Source organism: Dysidea avara, chromosome 5 (assembly GCF_963678975.1).
Source record: "Dysidea avara chromosome 5, odDysAvar1.4, whole genome shotgun sequence".
Lineage (NCBI taxonomy): Eukaryota > Metazoa > Porifera > Demospongiae > Dictyoceratida > Dysideidae > Dysidea > Dysidea avara.
In genome coordinates, this window is record NC_089276.1 from 676,716 (window position 1) to 694,857 (window position 18,142).

Sequence of the window (18,142 nt, forward strand, 5' to 3'; positions counted from 1 at the left end):
TTTGAAGAAATCATCCAAGCCACATGATTAGACATCCATCAAAGAACACCAAATGACAGTGTACTGATGACCAACAAGCAAGAGCTCAAGATGCACTACCAAATTATGTTTAAACAGTATGTGTACTTTCAAAAGAAGTGACATAAACACTTATAGCTAGCTACATTGCACACGTAATTCATAATCAACGTACACATATTACACTGTACAGTTAAAATATTCAAAGTGTATGGTTTCTTTGTTAGTTAGTGTGAGGGATTGTCGACTTAACATAGTCTGGCTGTACTGGTGCGGCTACCTTTAGCCAACTTTGTAGCAATGGTGAATGGCTTGTGTAATTAACTGAAGTCATACTGGGACCAATCAATCATGTTTATCCACTTTGTAGTATAATGCCACGTAAGTACTGAAGCTTCCATACAGGCCTCCTGCAAATCTATGAAATCATAGAATGACCTGGACTGGGAATTGAAGAATGTGGCCTGGTGGACCAAGTATTCTATTAGCTAGTTGCAGACACACTTGCAGGACAGTATGGTATGGTATGGAATACATCTAAAGTCCGTTCTTTCAAATATACGACTCAGTACAAGGTCACGGGTCGTTGAAATCAGTCACTAAACAAACTGGATAAATCATGCACCACTGAGCGTCCAATGTGTCACTACTGAAAATTCGCCGAAATACGGCTCTTGCAAACTCTTCAAACTTTTGTTATTGTCCTGGGAGACTTAACTGCTTCATCCTGAAGTGAAGTTAGCGACAAACAGATAAACTACGGACACACCTGCTCGCCATCATCGTCCTTAGCAACCGCACTATGACGCAAACCGAAACACGGATGTTATAGTGCGCGAGTTCCGTTTCCAATCCCTATGTGTATAGTATATCTATGGTATAGTGCAGTTGTACCGGATTACCAAAAACTGGTGCAACCAATCAGAACGCTCCACGTTTAATCAGCGCATTTTTGTTTATGTTACGTCAAAAGAATGAATCAAATTCCCTAACAGTACTGAAAGAAACAAAAGGAGTTAGCTAATAAAGAACAAGGAGAAGAAAGTGTTATTTCAGGAAGGGCTTTTCGCCTTGTTTGATACGCGAAAAACCCGGGTTACGCTCTGATTTCCTAGGTAGGGAGACATGTGTATTCTATAAAAGTAGACCAATCCACTTTCGCCTGTGTAAAGGCGAAGAAAGTTCAATATCACTGCCACAGTTTTGGGTGAGGCACTTCCGTTAAGACCATTTTCGTTACGTCATTACATTCAAATTAAATTCCTCCAGAACAACTCGGTGATACTAAGCATACCAGACCCTTACTCCATGCGAAGGGGCGGGCGCCGCCAGACTAGTGTCAGGCCAAGATTAGTTTATCAACACATGAAAATATGCACATTTACTAATATTTTAATACAAATTCACCTGAAACTAAAAGAAACCAAAGTCAAACTAGCAGTGAAATTGCCACCCAGCACCTTCGTGCGTATTAAGCGCCTCTAAAATAATTATCGTGTTATTATTATTGGGGGTACAGGTAAGGAGGCAAAGCCTTGCTGGTTTAAAGACATTCAGAGCCTTTTAAATAACTTTTATGACTTCACAACCATCTAAAAAGGCCAAAATGGCAAAAATCAACTGTGAGACACTACTAAGAGGTGATTATTTGCTGTTTCATATATGCATCACTGAACTAGAGAATCTGGCTTTCTTCAACCATCTACAACTTAGCCTGTTTGTGCCCCTCCCCTTGTTAGCTCCTGGATCCGCTCCTGACATGGAAGACCATAAGCAGCAGCAAGGTGGGCGTGACAAGGAATCATTATACAAAACCTAAATAATTATCTAACAGCTTCAAACTGTCAGACTGCCGGACTAACAGCTGAACAGACGGCGCCCGCCCTTGTGAGAACTCGCGTGGCGGAATCGCCGGTGGGTGAGGCTGACAAGAACTCACGTGTTCGTAGTATTAACAACTAGGATTTTCCCTAGAATGCTAATACGTACATTCTTGTGAACTACACTAGTCCGAACTTTTTTTTTTTTTTTTTTTAATTTTATTTAATCAGGGAAAATAGCATCAGCCAAAAAGGCTGTTTTTCAGCTACTGAGTAGCGTGAAGCTAAATCATAACAACAGACCGCTCGATATAAAAGACAGGAGGGTTCAATGAATTTGCCAAACTGGCGGAGTGCAGGAACGAATTAGTCTGGCGTAGCCGACCCGCGTGCGGGTCGGCTACGCCAGACTAGGAACGAATATCGTTCGTGAAGCGAGTCAGAGTGTCCCCCAGTGCTACGCAGCAGAAGCAGACCATTCGACCTAGTTTGTTCGTGATGGCATTCAACTTTAAAAAGGTGATTTAGATTGATTCATTTCATAGACATGGTTAATGGCGCGTGTTCAGTCAGGTGGGTTGACCCCTTATCAAGGTGACAAGAAACGATTTGGAGAGTACCAGTGTCCACAATGTGGTCGCGAGTGGAAGAGTGCCTACAGTTGGGCTAACATGGGCCAGGAGTGTAAGACGTGCAACATCAATGTCTACCCTCACACACAAGAAGGTAACTATTAAGTTGGCTTGCTACGAGGAATAAGATTCCTTGTTTCCTATAGTAGCATAGATCCTTTACAGTAGTTTTATAAGATAGTGAAGCGCGAGAGAACACGTGATAAAACTGCAGCACCTCGTGTACTTTGTCACTGTGGCTTCTGTTTTTACAACACGTTGGTTGTCAAATCCCCTTCCTATCCCCACCTCATAGGGTGGGACTATGTGGGGATTTGACCTGATAATTCACCCCCAGGTAGGGGAATTTGACTTTCCACTTGATCAAATCCCCACTATATCCCCACCCTCCCCGTACTGGGGGGGGGGGGTGGGGTTTAACATTGATAGGTGCATTATAGCTATTATAGTTGCTGACTGCTCTATTAGAGTATCTCAATCTTTAACAAAAAATTTAAATCTTGAATGATTACCAATATGGTAGGCATGGCATGCGGGCAGGTGATGGGAAACAAGGAGTTAATAATGTTGGCCTTGGCTAGGCGAAGTTGTTATTATCAAGTCTTGACATAGATGGCAGAGCCTGTACGAGGTACTAAGTTGATTCACAATCAGGTTTATCTTCCAAGGTATATCGAAAATAAACATTTATTGATCATGATGGTTCTCTCTCTAAGAGCAGGAAGTCATTTTGAATATATGGAAATTGCAGGGACATAGGGAAGATGTTTCCGAGGGTTTCAGGGAACCCCTTTAAAAGTTTTCACCATGTCATTTGGTTTGACAGCACAAAAGTGAGCGAATAACAATATGCACGGTACTAGTCTGGTGGTGCCTGCCCCTTTGCATGTATATGTAATAAGGGTTTGGTGCACTTAGTATTACCAAGGTGTTCTGGAGGAATTTAATTATGTAATAAAAATGGCCTTAATGAAAGTGCCTAACCCAAAGAATTGAACTTGCCTTTACACAGGAAAAAGCAGATTAATTTCTACTGTTACAGGTGTAGGTAACGAGAGTCGAGGTCTTGAAGGATCGGCTGCAGGTGAAGGTAGCGTGTTCTTATGATGACTTTGACAACCACTGATAACAATGTGAACATGTAAAACATTTATACAAAAGCGAAGACAATGAACAGATGTTGTTTACCTATGGCATGAAAAGGTGTGTGCAATCAATAGTCTATTGTCACTTGTAGCATGGCTTCTTCACATAGCTAATGATCAGCGTTGAAACCGGGTTGAGTCATCTGGGTCACATTTTCTCTGGGTCATCCGGGTCTGACCCGGATTGGATCATGTGAGAAACGAAATTGTTCGTTTGACGACGTGGAAACTTATAAACGCTATCGCGTAGCTCTTTCATGAGCCACTCCCACTTATCGCATTACCAACATATGTTCAGCCACGCCCATTTGTTAGTAAGTGCAGTATGTAGCACGAAACTGAGGGTATCTATGGTGAGGGGTAGCTATTGTTAGTAGGTGAAGATTTTTTTTTTTTTTTTTTTTTTTTTTGGTCTTCAACCTACAGCTAGGCTGAAGTTGCAATGCAATATTTACTCAACACGAATCGAACGCTCAAAATGTAGACTCGTTCGCTCGCTTGAGACTAGCCGAAACACGTCTCGGCTTTAATTAATCCGGGTCACATCCGGGTCAAATCCAGGTCAGTGGGTCATCCGGGTCAGCAGTAGTGATCCGGTTTCAACGTTGCTGGTGATGGCTTCTCTGTAGCTAAAGCCAGCTGCTATACAGGGTACCCACAGAATACGTGTTTCTCCCTTTCCAGGAAATCAGAGCTTAACCTGAGTTTCTGACGTAAATAAGAAGGTTAAAGGTTTTTCCTGAAATAATACATTCTTCACTTTCATTGTTCTTTATCAGTAAAGTCTCTTAATATTGTTAGGCCATTCAGATTCATTCCTTTGACTTAACACAACAAATACGTGCTGGAATGTTTTGATTGGTTGCATCAGTTTTTGGTAATCCAGTACAATTGCACTATACTAAGCATACCAGACTCTTACTACATGTGAAGGGGCAGGCACTAGCACAGTACAGCACAACAATTTATAGTAACATAAAAACTAGGATCTATAGAGGTCACATGAACCCTCTTGATCAAGATACTCTAATAGAGCAGTTAAGTATTTACTCTAATATTAATATGAGAAGGAATTTCATTGTTGGAAATGGTTTGGAGTGTTGAATTTCATTTCCAGTTCCAGTTTGTTAGGTTAGGTAATTCGAAGGCTGCATCACATGTTGCTGTCAGACCTTCAGTACTGGCCACTGTAAAGCTTAAATAGCAATAATTTCCATTGGGGAAAGAAATTTATGGTATATTATGATGTGAGGTTATACCAATTGTCTGTAGTAGTCATGGAAATAGATATAGGCACCTCCTGTACTTATATCACTTGGGTGCGAAGATGAATCAGTGATAACTGTTTTGATTATTTACACTTTAATTAATAGTTAACTAGATGCCGGACTCAATGAGTCAAACACCAATCCTGGAATCTGTATCCGTGTAAGCTATGCATTATAAAGGATGGGATTATGAGCCTGATATTGGTGCTCCGTAAATAGATTGAACTGACACCTGAGCCTGCAGGACATTACCCTTGGGCAATTGTCTGCCTGCATATTAGCAAGCATGTCTGTCCTCTTATTGTTTCAGCTTCCTGAAATAACTCATCAATTAGTTTTCCTCTGCATTTTGGGGATAACCCACCCAACAAAGATGGGTTAACAACCCGTCAGTTATATCCCTAAAATTGATTGGAGCATCCATTTAAGCCCATAATTAACCCACATAAGCACATTATTATGTGCATTTATGCAAAGAAGGAATGGTACATGTGTTGATTGGAAGGTGTTACTATTCAGTTAAGCTTGATATAATGCAACAAGCACTTTGAAACAACAGAAGATTTGAGTTTGACGAGGCTGTCACTTGATGTATGGTAGATAAGCTGGACTCTGCCAACAACTTCAGTAGAGTCTAGTTGGTAAGGAATCTTGGATCCCTGCTACTGCTGCGGTAGTTCCAGCACTCCTCCTTAAACTGTGCCCTGCAAACTTGCAAGCTGGAAAGTTGGCTGCCACTCTTTGTTTGAGAGTACTGCGATATAACACAGGGCCTCGTTTAGATTCCCTGGGCTAGTGGTGAAGCACCTTGTACAGGCTCTGCCTTCTGTGCAAACCCTCCAGTGTCCAACTGGTAGACTTGATAATGATAGTAACTATGCTGCCAACAATAATGGTCCTCCTTGACTGCCATGGTCCATTAATCCGTTTTAGTAGAGCTTGATCCTGACCATCATCACAGATCAGTGAATGGCATCTGCGGGCCACCCAATGTCTAGTCGGGTGTCACACTCAGCCTCCTCAGGAGGGACGGATACGGCAGTGTCACATACTTTTGAAAGACTTCTCAAATTTTCCGTATTTGGTTGTATGTACGTTCAAGACCATCGCAAGTTTTGCCACACTAATCGAAGACTTATAAACTAAGCAGATGCTACCATATTTCTCTTTTTCATGACACTCAAAGTATCACGGCTTACGTACGTATGAGTACTGTCAAGGCCAGGGTAGTAAAAATGTAATTGTGAATACTCAAGTAGCTAGCCATTATCTCAAGAATGACTGAGGAGGGTATTGTCGAATCTGATACCGGAACTTTGTCTTCTGCTGTCGCAGTGCATGGTAGCTATGGTTAGACATGTGTACAGCATGTTTGTAGAGTGGTATACCTTCTCCTGTTGTGTCTATAGACATGTGTATTGTTACCTCTTGTTTTTTTTTGAAGTCAATCAATATAATTAATTGTCTGACATTATAATCTCCATAGTAGTTGTCATCGAGTTCTTCGTATCTACACAAATTCTTCACTATTAGCACCGATTACTCTAGGATTGGATGGGTTAAGCACCAACATTAACACGCCGTTAACACTCATTTTATTTCACGTGACACACAAAATTATTTCGTGCAGCTAAATTAAGAAAGTTTCCTACACTCCTGGCGGTTGATACACTAGGAGTGGATCAAAAGTTCCTAAATATACAAAACCTAATACAACCTAATAATAAAATATGTTCAACTGTTCAATTGTCTGTTGATTTCTCCAACCACTGCAACATGTCGGCGAGGTCTACTGGGTACTCTTTCTGTGATATCACAATCGCTTGAGACTGCAGTCTCACTAGCCCTTGGATTATCATGAACTGTAGTTGTTGGAGTCTCAATGACTTCTTGAGGCTGTTCTTGTTGCATCGTGCCAGTTTCACTAGTTCCCACTTCAATGGGTATAAGATGTTGAACACTCCGTCTTAACAAAGAGGGTCTACCTTCACAATCAACCACCTTAATCATTGCAGCTCTCACTGCTCCGTCATTTCCTGTCAGCAATTGTTGCACGATGGCTAACTTCCAAAAGTGTCTCTTAGTAGAATCATTTTTAAAACTATCACATCACCAACTGCAACCACGGAATTCTTATTTTGTCTCTTCGTAATTGAATGATGCTCTCTCAAACTCAGTAAATAAGTTTTACGCCAAAGACATAAGAATTGATTACGTAAATGCTTCTGTTGTTTGTTACGATGTACTAGACTATTATGAGTACTTACAACCTCATAATGCTCACTATTAGGAGTAGTTGTGAGGCAACGACCATGAATAAGATGTGATGGAGAAAGTGCATAACTCACTCCTTCAGAATCAGGATAAACGTACATCAGGGGACGTGAGTTGATTATGGCTTCTATTTCCACCAACAGAGTGTTCAGTTGATCAAAACTAAGCGTAGACCTTCCAACCGACTTCCTTAAACACTTCTTAACTGACTGTATCAAGCGTTCCCAGAACCCGCCCCACCAAGGGGCTCGTTCTACAATAAAGGTCCAGGTGATTCTGTTATTGGAAAGGTACACTAATACTTCTCTTGATTGCAAAATGCTACACACTTCCTTAGCAGCTGATTTAAAAGTTTTGGCGTTGTCTGACAATAATGTTGCAGGTAAGCCACATCGACCACAAAACCTGCGAAACGCCAATAAAAAGGAGGAAATGTTTAAATCATTGACCAACTCTAAGTGTATAGCTCGAGTAGCTGCACATGTGAACAAACAAATGTATGTCTTATGGTTCTCACTTAATTCTTGTCTGCCCGTACATAGAGTGGTCCAGCAAAGTCCAAGCCAACATGTGTAAATGGAGGATCATCAGAGACTCTATCACTAGGTAAGTCAGGAGGACTGACTGATGGGTAAGCAGATCCATCCATCCTTTGACACAATGTACACCACCTTATAACCTTCCCCACAGCTTGCTTTCCTTTGAGAATCCAAAATCTCTCTCTCAATGTGGTCAGAGTATCGTTTGTTCCACTATGTTTAACCTTTTGGTGGACATCACTTATGAGTAGCTTAATGTAAGGGTGATCATGTGGCAACAAAATAGGTTGCTTACTGTTCAGGGTGAGTGAAGAGTTGTTAATTCTCCCCTTACATCTTAAAAATATTGTTTTCATCAATGTACAATCCAAACTGATCTACTCTTGCAGGCCTGGGACCATGCTTACTAGCTAGGAAGCTCAATTCTGCTTGAAACTTGTTGAACTGGATTGATTTCATCCAATAAACCTCAGCTAAGTTGATTTCTTCTGCGCTCAGTACAAATGAAGGTGAATGATCGGTACAGCATGAATTAGAATCTTGCTTCTTCAGCTTGTTGACGAACCGCAGAACATAAGCAGTGACACATAACAGCTTGTTTAAACTGCTAAAACATTTGCAATCTATGACTTCATGAAGTGCAGGATAACTCAAAGCAGCAGCTGTTGTAACTGATGTAACAAATGAATGACAAACTGGAGTCTTCATCATTTCTAACTGGGCCTCTTCACAAGAATCAAAGAGCATCATATTAGGCCAGTTGTCTTCTGTCAGTTGTAAAAACTCTGGTCCATTCCACCATGATTCACTGTTGCAGAGTTCCTTTCCTGATAAACCACGTGAAGGCATGTTGGCTGGATTCAAGTAACCAGGACAGTGACGCCACTTATCTCCTGAAGTGTGCTTAAGGATTTCAGTAACTCGAGAGCTGACGTACTGCTTCCAAGGTTTGTGATTGTTTATCCAAAAAAGAACAACGGTCGAGTCAGTCCAAAGAAAGGTTTCTAGATTACCAATGATCTCCAGAGAATTACGCACTGTCACAACAAGTCGACTCAATACTACAGCTGCAACCAATTCTAAACGTGGGATAGTTTGACTCTTGACTGGAGACACACGTGTCTTTGCAGCGACAATTCTTATGGTAACACTTCCATCAGCATAAATAGTTTTCAGGTACAAAACTGCCCCATATGCTAGAGATGAAGCATCACTGAAGCCATGTAATTGGAATGTGAGTGGGGTGGAGTTAAAAGAATAGTAGCATTGTGGAACCTTCAAACAACTTAGTGAACTGAACTCTGTTGATATGGAGTTCCATTTGCTGAGAACCTCACCCTGAAACAATTCGTCCCAATCTATTTTATCAGTGCACAAATCTCGAAAGAGGATCTTCAATCTTACTACAAATGGGCTAAGAAACCCTAGAGGGTCAAATATCTTGGCTGCAATCTTCAATACTGACCTCTTAGTAACAGGCAGATTTCTACTATACTCTATCAAGTCAGAAAAATTGAACAAAAACTCATCAGAGTGATTATCCCAGGTGATACCCAGTAATTTACAACATATCTCATTACAACATTTCTCATTGCTAGCAAAATTTAAGGACCCTGAAGTTGATTTTGCAAAGGACTCCTCTTCCTCAGTTACGGAATTCACCGCAGACACAACATCACTACACATTAATGACTCACATTCTAGTATTCTCTTAAGAAGAGTAGCACAATTTGAGTTCCATTTTCTTAAGTTAAGACCTGCCTTCTTCATTGTACGTTTCGAGTTTTGATACAATTCGAATGCTTGCTCAACATCATTTGTTCCAGTAATAAGGTCATCCACATATAAACACCTCTCAAGTTGCTCTACTAGCTGAGGATGTTCATCTTGATGTTGACTTAGGTGGTGTGTAATAACAGCCCCCAAAATCATTGGCGAAGGACGTAATCCAAAGACTAATCTGGTATGGAGGACCTTGCTATCTAGTCTAAAAGGATCTTCAAGCCATAAAAATCGGACAACATCACGATCTGGGTTGTTGATGCCTACCATAAGGAACGCTTTCTCGATATCTGCCGTGAGAGCAAAGGAATATGATCGAAATCTGATTAATACGTCAAATAACTTGGGTTTAAAATTTGGCCCAGTTTGAAGACAGTCATTCAATGAAATCTCTTGTTCTGATTTGGCTGATCCATCGTATACAATTTGTAGCTTAGTGGTCGATCGCTCCCTGCAGATGACCGCATGGTGAGGTAAGTAATGTACGGTGTTGTCATCATTTTGGCTTGATTCTGGTATTCTTTCAACGATACCCTTGGAAATCTGGTCTTGAATGATATGGTCATATTCTCTTAAGAGCTCAGGATCTTTCAACAATCGACGGTGAAGTGATCTTAGTCGGTTAAGACTTAAAACGAAATGATCAGGAACACTTGAATGTCCCTCCTTCCAAGGCAAACTGACTTGATAGTGACCTTCAGTGAAGACAATGTCACTGAGAAACTTGTTGTCAACTTGAGAACTTATGCTCGTATTATCAACAATGCCGATGGTTTCAAGCTCCCAGAATCGTTTTAACATGGCATACAATTGATCATTATCATTTGGACTTTCATTACCATCTTCATGAGCAGGTTACAAGAAGTGATATTGGTGAACTCCGATTAGTTAAGTGGGCCAGATAAAAGCCACCCAAGCTTGCTGTTTACAGCCACAGGACCTTGATTGCCTTGTCTTATTTCAGAACCCACAAACTGCCAGTAGAAATCAGAGCCAATACGTACATCCACAGTGCTCCTAGCAGAGCCAGAACAGTCTGCCAATTGTATTCCACATAAATAACTGTACTGGCTGATGTCAGAGATACTGGCAGTGTTGAACAGATCACTGGGAAACTCAAGGCTGTTATCTCTATCTTCTCTGAAGATTGTGAATTACGAAGATACAACTTGTACAATTTGCACTGCCTAGGCTTGAATCGAGTGTCTCCAGATGTATTCAGACGCAACTTCTCTGCTCTCACAGGAGTCAGCCCCAAACTATGGCATAGATCTTCAGTTACATATGACCTCTGACTACCACTATCAAATAATACTCTGACTCGTGTTTCTCTTTGAATTGACTCATTCCCAGCAATAGCTTGTACAGTTTGTGGTAACACCATTTTTCTATCTTCAACAACATTTGTGGTACTACTTGAAACAAGATTATTGTGGTCGACTGTAGTGTTGGTTGGGGGTATAGTTGGTGGTGGTACAAAGGGTTTGGGTTCAACAAACAGGTTATCACAAATTGATTGGTGATGTCTTTGATGACAAATCCTACAAGTCCTTTGACTACGACAGTCTCTTGTCTTATGATTAGGTTTTAAGCAATTGAAGCAGCGGCCACTCTTGATTAAAATATCCTTACGGCCCTTAGCAAATTTGACCTTGTCACATGACGCAGAGTAGTGCTGACCACTGCAGTAAACACACTGGATATTGTGACCCAGAGTTGTAAAGGTACTAGAAATAGGTGGGTTATGGCCATGTGTATGTGGTTTTGGATTGACTGGTTGGGATTTAATTTTTGTCCCCTCACTGGATTCACGAGCTTCAACCACTTTTCGTGTGACTTCCATCAGTTCATCAATTTTCCAGTGATCATCAGTCAGCTCCCGGGCAACTCATAGTCTTATATCACTAGGTAGTTTAGACAAGATCATGGGCATCAAAAGACTGCCATACTGTTCAGAAGTAACTTCCAAAGCTGCCAACCCCCTTATGTGTACAGTTATTTGTTTGGCTGACCTGAGTGACTGAGGACGTTCATTGACGCAAATAGGAATCTTAATCAGTTCGTCCATGTGAGCTGCTACTATTTGCTTGGGTTTTCCAAACCTTTGCTTCAACAACTCTATTGCTGAATCATAATTCACTTCGGTCAATGTTAGTCCTTTGATTGAACGGGCTGCAGCTCCATCTAACAAACCTTGTAAATAATTGAATTTGTCAGTCTTCGATAACCGTGAATTGTTGTGGATAGTGGAATTGTAGGAATCCCAAAAGGAGGTCCATCGCATGACATCACCTCTAAATGTCGGAAGCATGAGCTTATGGAGGCATGGCTTAGCTCCCACAGACAATGATTCATGTCCGGTGGCTGTTGAGGTGTGGGAGGATTCGTTTGTTTTGGTTCTTTTCACGGAATCAATTTTCGTTTTATATCCAATTATCTTCGCTGTTACTGTTTCTGACTCCTCTATTTCACCTTCGATCTCTCCAGAGTCGCAACACGCCAAAACCTCCTTGTCTAGGTCAGCTAAGACAGATGACTTCCCTTCAAGTTGACGATCTATGACACTCAATCTAATATAATGATCTTTGGTTAATATCTCTTGTGAAAGGATCTTGTCGATTTCTTTCGTCAACTTCGTTACTACCCCTCGATGTCCTCCGCGAATCGCTCTACAGCAATCAAGTTTGGCTTTTTAGTCGCTTCGTCCATTTGATAGTAGGACCTCAAGTCGGATCGTCGGTGCTGGCTAGAACGGAGTCAACAAAAAACAAGTGTACAATTAGTCGTAAACGGTTCACCTCTCGGGGTGCCTGTAAACTTGGCACCAAGGAATCTGCGTGATGGGTTAGAATTAGTCACTTGCCCCACGTTGTGCACCAGATGTCATCAAGTTCTTCGTATCTACACGAATTCTTCACTATTAGCACTGATTACTCTAGGATTGGATAGATTAAGCACCAAAATTAACACGCCATTAACACTCGTTTTTTCTCACGTGACACACGAAATTATTTCATACAGCTAAATTAAGAAAGTTTCCTATAGTAGTGTACCAATGGCACATTTACCCACAAAACCACTCAATAAATCAATAGCCAATTGTCACTACTGCAGGCTTGCTCCTCGATGCTATTATCATCTGCCTGTTAGCAGTGACTAGGTAGAGACTCTGATTGGTCCATGCATTGGTAGCCCAGGTCCAGGTTTACAGAAAAGGAACCCACAATTAGGTCACACCTAAATAGGCCCTGGCGGAAATGTGGGCTCCTTGGTATGAAGTCTTACCCTTGGGTCCATATCTTAAGTGGCAAAAGAAAAAAAATTTAGCCTAATTACCTTAGTCATGGACCTTGGGGGAAGACCCCATTATGGACCAGTTGTGACCTCTATTGCACATGTGCAGATAGAGCAGTGTGTGCTTGTGGTGAGATCAATAGCACCTTTTCCATGCTGAAATAATAACACCAATAAATCAGCCATGACAATCAGAAATTGTCCAAAGGAAGAAAACAGGATTACAGCAAACAGGCTAGTCTTTGAGTTTTATTTGTTCCTCTTTGATGTGCATGAGCAATGGTGGCGGCTCTGGCTATAAAAAAATGGGTAGTCAATCCGGTCATAATGTCTTTAGAGTTCCTTTTTCGAAATGATTTCCCTGGTTTGTTGCTCTCTTGTTTCCAGTGGAGGATTGCTCTGCTTTGGTTGGACTGTCAGAGGCTGTTGTGAAGAGTAGTAGTCTCACAGGAAGTCAGAGCTGTGAGAAAACATCATGTGAAAAAGTTAGAAATCTATTTTATAAATTTCTGGGTATTGAGTTTTGATTGTTTCCACTTACAGGAAGATAGCTGGCATTCTGGTGGTCTAGATGTCACACTGTTCATAAGAATTGAATTGATTTAGTCCAATTTGTGGATGTTCCCTGGAATTTTTTTTTTTTTTTGGTAGAAGCTGGACTTTGACAGCAGCTGCACCTCTAGCTGCTGGTGTGGATATGACATCATCCTCTGCTGACAAGAAGAGTGGTTGTCTCACACTTGAAAGGAGGATCATACAGTCTCAGACAATGGTTGCATGAATATGCATTGACAGCCAAGCTGCCACCTGCAACTATAGCATAGGCAGCCAACCGCTGCATGGAACAGAAGACAATAACATCGCAGCCAACCGCTGCATGGAGCAGAACACAATACCATTGCAGCCAACCGCTGCATGAAACAGTGAACACATAGCATCAAATTAGCCGGCCTATAGCCGCAAATGTCCTGCACGCTGGTGGCGCCATCCGCACTGATGTAGACGATTGGCGTAGGGGGCTTTGAATAGTCGTGGTGAGAATATTCCGCCAGCTGGAAGTTCCTGAAGATAGTGTTGCAGTGGACGAGGTTGAACGATGCACTGTAGTACGGTTAGTCTGAGAGTGAATTTAATCTGTGGTTTAAGAGTAGCCCTGATATCTAGATTTTCAGTAGCTATGCGGCTCTGGATCTCCACTACTAGTGCTATGATCGCTTACTTCGGGCTTCTGGTGATAGAGATGTCGCTACTACGGGGGTGGGTGGAGGCGTCACTGTGAGGAGCTCTTAGCTGCTACTGGAGGTGGCGGCGCTGACTCTTCTCAGTGACGAGTTTGATGGGGAAGACAACAACGAACTTACGACGATAAACTGATACAAAGATAACAATGACTCGCTAACTGTTTACTTCAAATGTGCTGAAATGTCAGACTGGCCTCCCTTATAGACCTCTTTGAAATACGCTCCTAAATTATTGGAATGCGCTAGGGGGTTGGGTCAAAAACCTGTATGACTAGTGTAACAATCCAGGCAAGCTTGTCCTGCTAGTTAACCCTGTTTAACCTGCTGTTAAACTTGTATTATATCATGGCCATGAGGGATTTTCCTGATATATATGTCCAAGCCCGAGGGCACAGGCATATATATCAGGCAAATCCCCAAATGGCCATGGTATAAGTAATATATACTACTCTGGTATGTTCTAGGGGTGGGTGATATAAGTAATAAAATATCGATACCGATACCAGAATGTCCGATACTTTGGTATCGAGTACTTTTTATGAAGAATCGAAAATTTCGATACTTGGTGATCACGTGATATTTTGCTTACATTGTGCATGTGTTATGGATGCAAACACTAAAAATGGAAGTTTCAGCCATTACTGTACTATAATGCAAGTTTTATTCAACCCACCAGTCATCACTAAAAATTTTTCAGCACTGTTAGGTCCACTAAATGGCTACTAAGTACAATAATTACAAGTACTCAGTATCGGTATCGATACTCATCAATACCATGACAAAAGTACTTGGAATCGTATTGACGCAAAATTTTCTGGTATCGCCCACCCCTAGTATGTTCACCTAATAGGTGAAGGAAGACAAACCTGCATTCACCACATTACTTTTATACAGAGGTTTGCAAGCATCGATTATGGGTTTAAATTGTGGGCACAAAAAGAAATGATTGTGTATTTTACTGGTTTAGTGATACCATTTTAAACCAAATAACCACTTTGTGGATGAATAAAGTAACTTAAGGTGCTAAAATAAACACTTAGACATATAGGTTGGGCATCTTTCATGCAGTTGAAATGTACTGCGTAGAAAAACAATCCCCACATTGCAAAAATGATTATTTAGTCATGCCTAGTAATTGAACTATGCAATGCTGACTCAGTCAATTCTTTTTGCTAAACCAACATGTTAAACTCAAACCCACAATGGAAAACTGTAAGCAGCTCTATATAAATAATCAAAGGGAACTGATGCTTTGTAACTGCCTCAGCATCAAAGGCAGTTGTGGTCAGGGCTATAGGCTATATCATGATATCGCCCTAACCATGTGAAATATAATCCTGTGGTTTCCTTTGATCTGAGATGTCAAAGTGGTATATTGTCAGTTATAACCCTTGGGAAACAACTAGCTAATAGGGCTACAGATACGGACATGAATCCACTGACAAAAATGAAATGACTAGTGGATTTTTATCACATTGACTTTAGTCTCACATTTCGGACACTTCACAATATTAAAATTTGCAACATATTTTATCACGTAGTGCCTGCAAAACTACAACTGCTATGTGATTTGTCAACAAGGGTATTTACAGGTGTTGAGACATCAGGATGCCATTAGAACATTCACCCTTTGCCATTCAACTAGCAATTTACTTCTACTATAGCATCTCTGAAGGCTTCCACTAATCCACACAGAACAAGCAGAACCAGACAATATAGAAAAAATATAGGAAAATTTCTGGTTCCATGAATTGGACTTCTTGTAGCATCATTGTATTCACAGATATGTACTTAGAAAATTACCTAATAGACACAAGACAGGTAGTAGCTACACAATGAATAATTTCATGTGACACCTGTAAGACTTAGATTTGCATACTAATGAGTGAGATCCCCCTTTCAAATGAAAATATTATGTTTTTCTTAACTGAATCGCACAATCTACCACTTAAACTGTTTGCTTGTTCCTCTCTTTTTGGCTCCTGCTGTTGCTTTCTTGATTGGTTTTAGGTGAAACTTTAAATTATGGAGCTATAATGTGTAAAATGGAAAACCATGCACGAGATAACAATGAAATGTGCATGTATGTGTTACACATAATAAGTGAAAGATGAGATATTTACTTCCATCTCGAATTTCCTCTTGTCTCATATCTCAGACTCTGTGAGATACTTGTGAAGCAAATGACAAGTTAATAGCACGTTTTCCCACCTTGATAAAAATGCTACAGTTTCATAGTGCTGTGACGCTGGACTGTTGTATTAGAGTAGAACTCCAGTGGCCTACCTTTTCCTCCTTTGTAATGCCCATGTGTAGCAATGTATAGCCGTATTTTAGGTGTTTTTCACATAATTCAAGATATAATAAAAGATTTTTTCACGTTATTAAAAATACCACATGAACGGGGACAATAAACTGGAATAACCTTTTCCTGGCCTATGGTAGACTTTACTATACGTTCATAAGTATATAGGCTATTATGCCCATGAGCCATATCTATAATTATAATGTATTGTTTCTACAACTTTGAAGTACAGTGGAGAAAATGATGCTGACAAGCCACGTTTATCCGCGCATCTTTGTGAGAAATGTAAGATATATGGAAATTGTAAAGCAAATGGATTAGGATACTGCAGATACTAATTGACTACATAATATTATACATACCTATGTTTTCTGACAACATTTTATGTTGTAAGGGTAAATAATTCACATGTAAACTTATAAGATTGTATACAATTATTCTGTGTAAATTATAGTAGCTCAACCTACACTGTATGTTGTCTGCAATTATATGGCAAGTCATTTCATGATGTTATGGTGGATTACCTCTTCTATACACATTGGAACCATGCTAAATAGGACCATATGGACAAATGTCCTGAAGAATCCTGATTAAATGTGAACTACAGATTTACGAACAGAACGTGGCTATGAACATTATTATATCAGCAATGCAACAGGGCTTGGACAAACAGCAGCACAAATAGCTAGTATATAAGAAATTCACATTATCATGCACCACAAATGTCAAACACAGCACAATGGTGTCAATAAGATTAGTATACACTAACAGTACAGTGATATGCCAAACTATACAAATCAATGTGTATTCATAGCACTTACAGCATGCATGGCTATATATAATTAGAGGTGTACCGATAATCGGATCGGCTATAATATCGGCCACTAATATGGCAATTTTTACCAATTCGGTATCGATACAGAACAGCAGGAGGACCGATATCGCTACCGATATTTATACAGTAGCAATAGTTTGTACATAAACGGATTGTGCATTGGTTTTCATGTGGCTCTTTAGTGCCAGTGGCTTATTGTTCACTCTGAAAAAGCGCTACGCTACGAGAAGCCATATAAATACACGCGATTCTACTATCTGTTGCTGGAAAGCTTATCACAGACACAGTCTTTATAAATGAAGTAGCTACCTTGTAATAAAAAGAAGGGTCACAGGATAACCAAGGAAACTTGCTGTCACAGTACCAGCTTTCTCACAAACCATTAGAATGCAGAAATATCCGTATAAGGCTTCATGGGAGTATACATAAAAATGTTTGTGGGTGCCTAATTGTCTGGATTGCACAATAGAAACCCAAGCTGTGTACCACCACAGGCAGAGTATAGCAATGAATACATGCACATGTTGTTGTAGGGTAGGTAAATGTACACTTTTAACTATAATGCAAATATCGGATCGACTATCGGTTATCGGCCTCTTTTGGTGGCACCAATATCGGATATCGGTACATGCCAAAAACCCATATCGGTACACCTCTATATATAATAGCTATATACCAGCAGATCTGCATGTATACATGCATCACACATCTGCACTAGGACCAAGAGTTCATAATATATAGAGGGACCCTCCCTCTATATATTATGAACTCTTGCTAGGACCTATTAGCTGTTCAAAAGATCAGTAGATAGCTAAAGTCTTAGACTATTTTGTTGTGGTATATATAGCCAGTGTGGGATTAGTAGGAATAAGAATTAGATAGTGTCAATTTGTGACCTTGAGCTCACTTCAGGATAGTTAAGCCCCTGCAAGGAAACAGAAGCCTAGATATAAAGATTAGAATAATTAACATCTGCTCTCTTAGAGTAG

General features: G+C 40.5%; 1 protein-coding gene across 3 annotated transcripts; it reads left to right on the forward strand.

The window, feature by feature from the left end:
• The first annotated feature begins 2,196 nt into the window (after nucleotides 1-2,196).
• On the forward strand, nucleotides 2,197-17,092 carry LOC136256005 (zinc finger CCHC domain-containing protein 24-like). 3 transcript variants are annotated; one of them, XR_010701273.1, is made up of 3 exons: nucleotides 2,197-2,357; nucleotides 2,408-2,564; nucleotides 16,773-17,092. XR_010701273.1 is itself a non-coding variant. In XM_066048913.1 (3 exons), the coding sequence occupies exons 1-3, from the start codon at nucleotides 2,337-2,339 to the stop codon at nucleotides 3,575-3,577; spliced, it is 243 nt and encodes an 80-aa protein (XP_065904985.1). In that variant the 5' UTR covers nucleotides 2,197-2,336; the 3' UTR covers nucleotides 3,578-3,678. The 3 variants fall into 3 exon arrangements, 1 of the variants encoding a protein (XP_065904985.1); XR_010701274.1 differs by lacking the exon at nucleotides 16,773-17,092 and adding an exon at nucleotides 16,546-16,757; XM_066048913.1 differs by lacking the exon at nucleotides 16,773-17,092 and adding an exon at nucleotides 3,513-3,678.
• The last annotated feature ends 1,050 nt before the right edge of the window (nucleotides 17,093-18,142 follow it).

Bases quoted from the DNA above. Each gene is read 5' to 3' on its own strand.
- LOC136256005 (XM_066048913.1), top strand. From the start codon at position 2,337: ATGGCATTCAACTTTAAAAAG. The intron at 2,358-2,407 runs GTGATTTAGATT...GCGCGTGTTCAG, and splicing joins TGGCATTCAACTTTAAAAAG to TCAGGTGGGTTGACCCCTTA. The intron at 2,565-3,512 runs GTAACTATTAAG...CTACTGTTACAG, and splicing joins CTACCCTCACACACAAGAAG to GTGTAGGTAACGAGAGTCGA.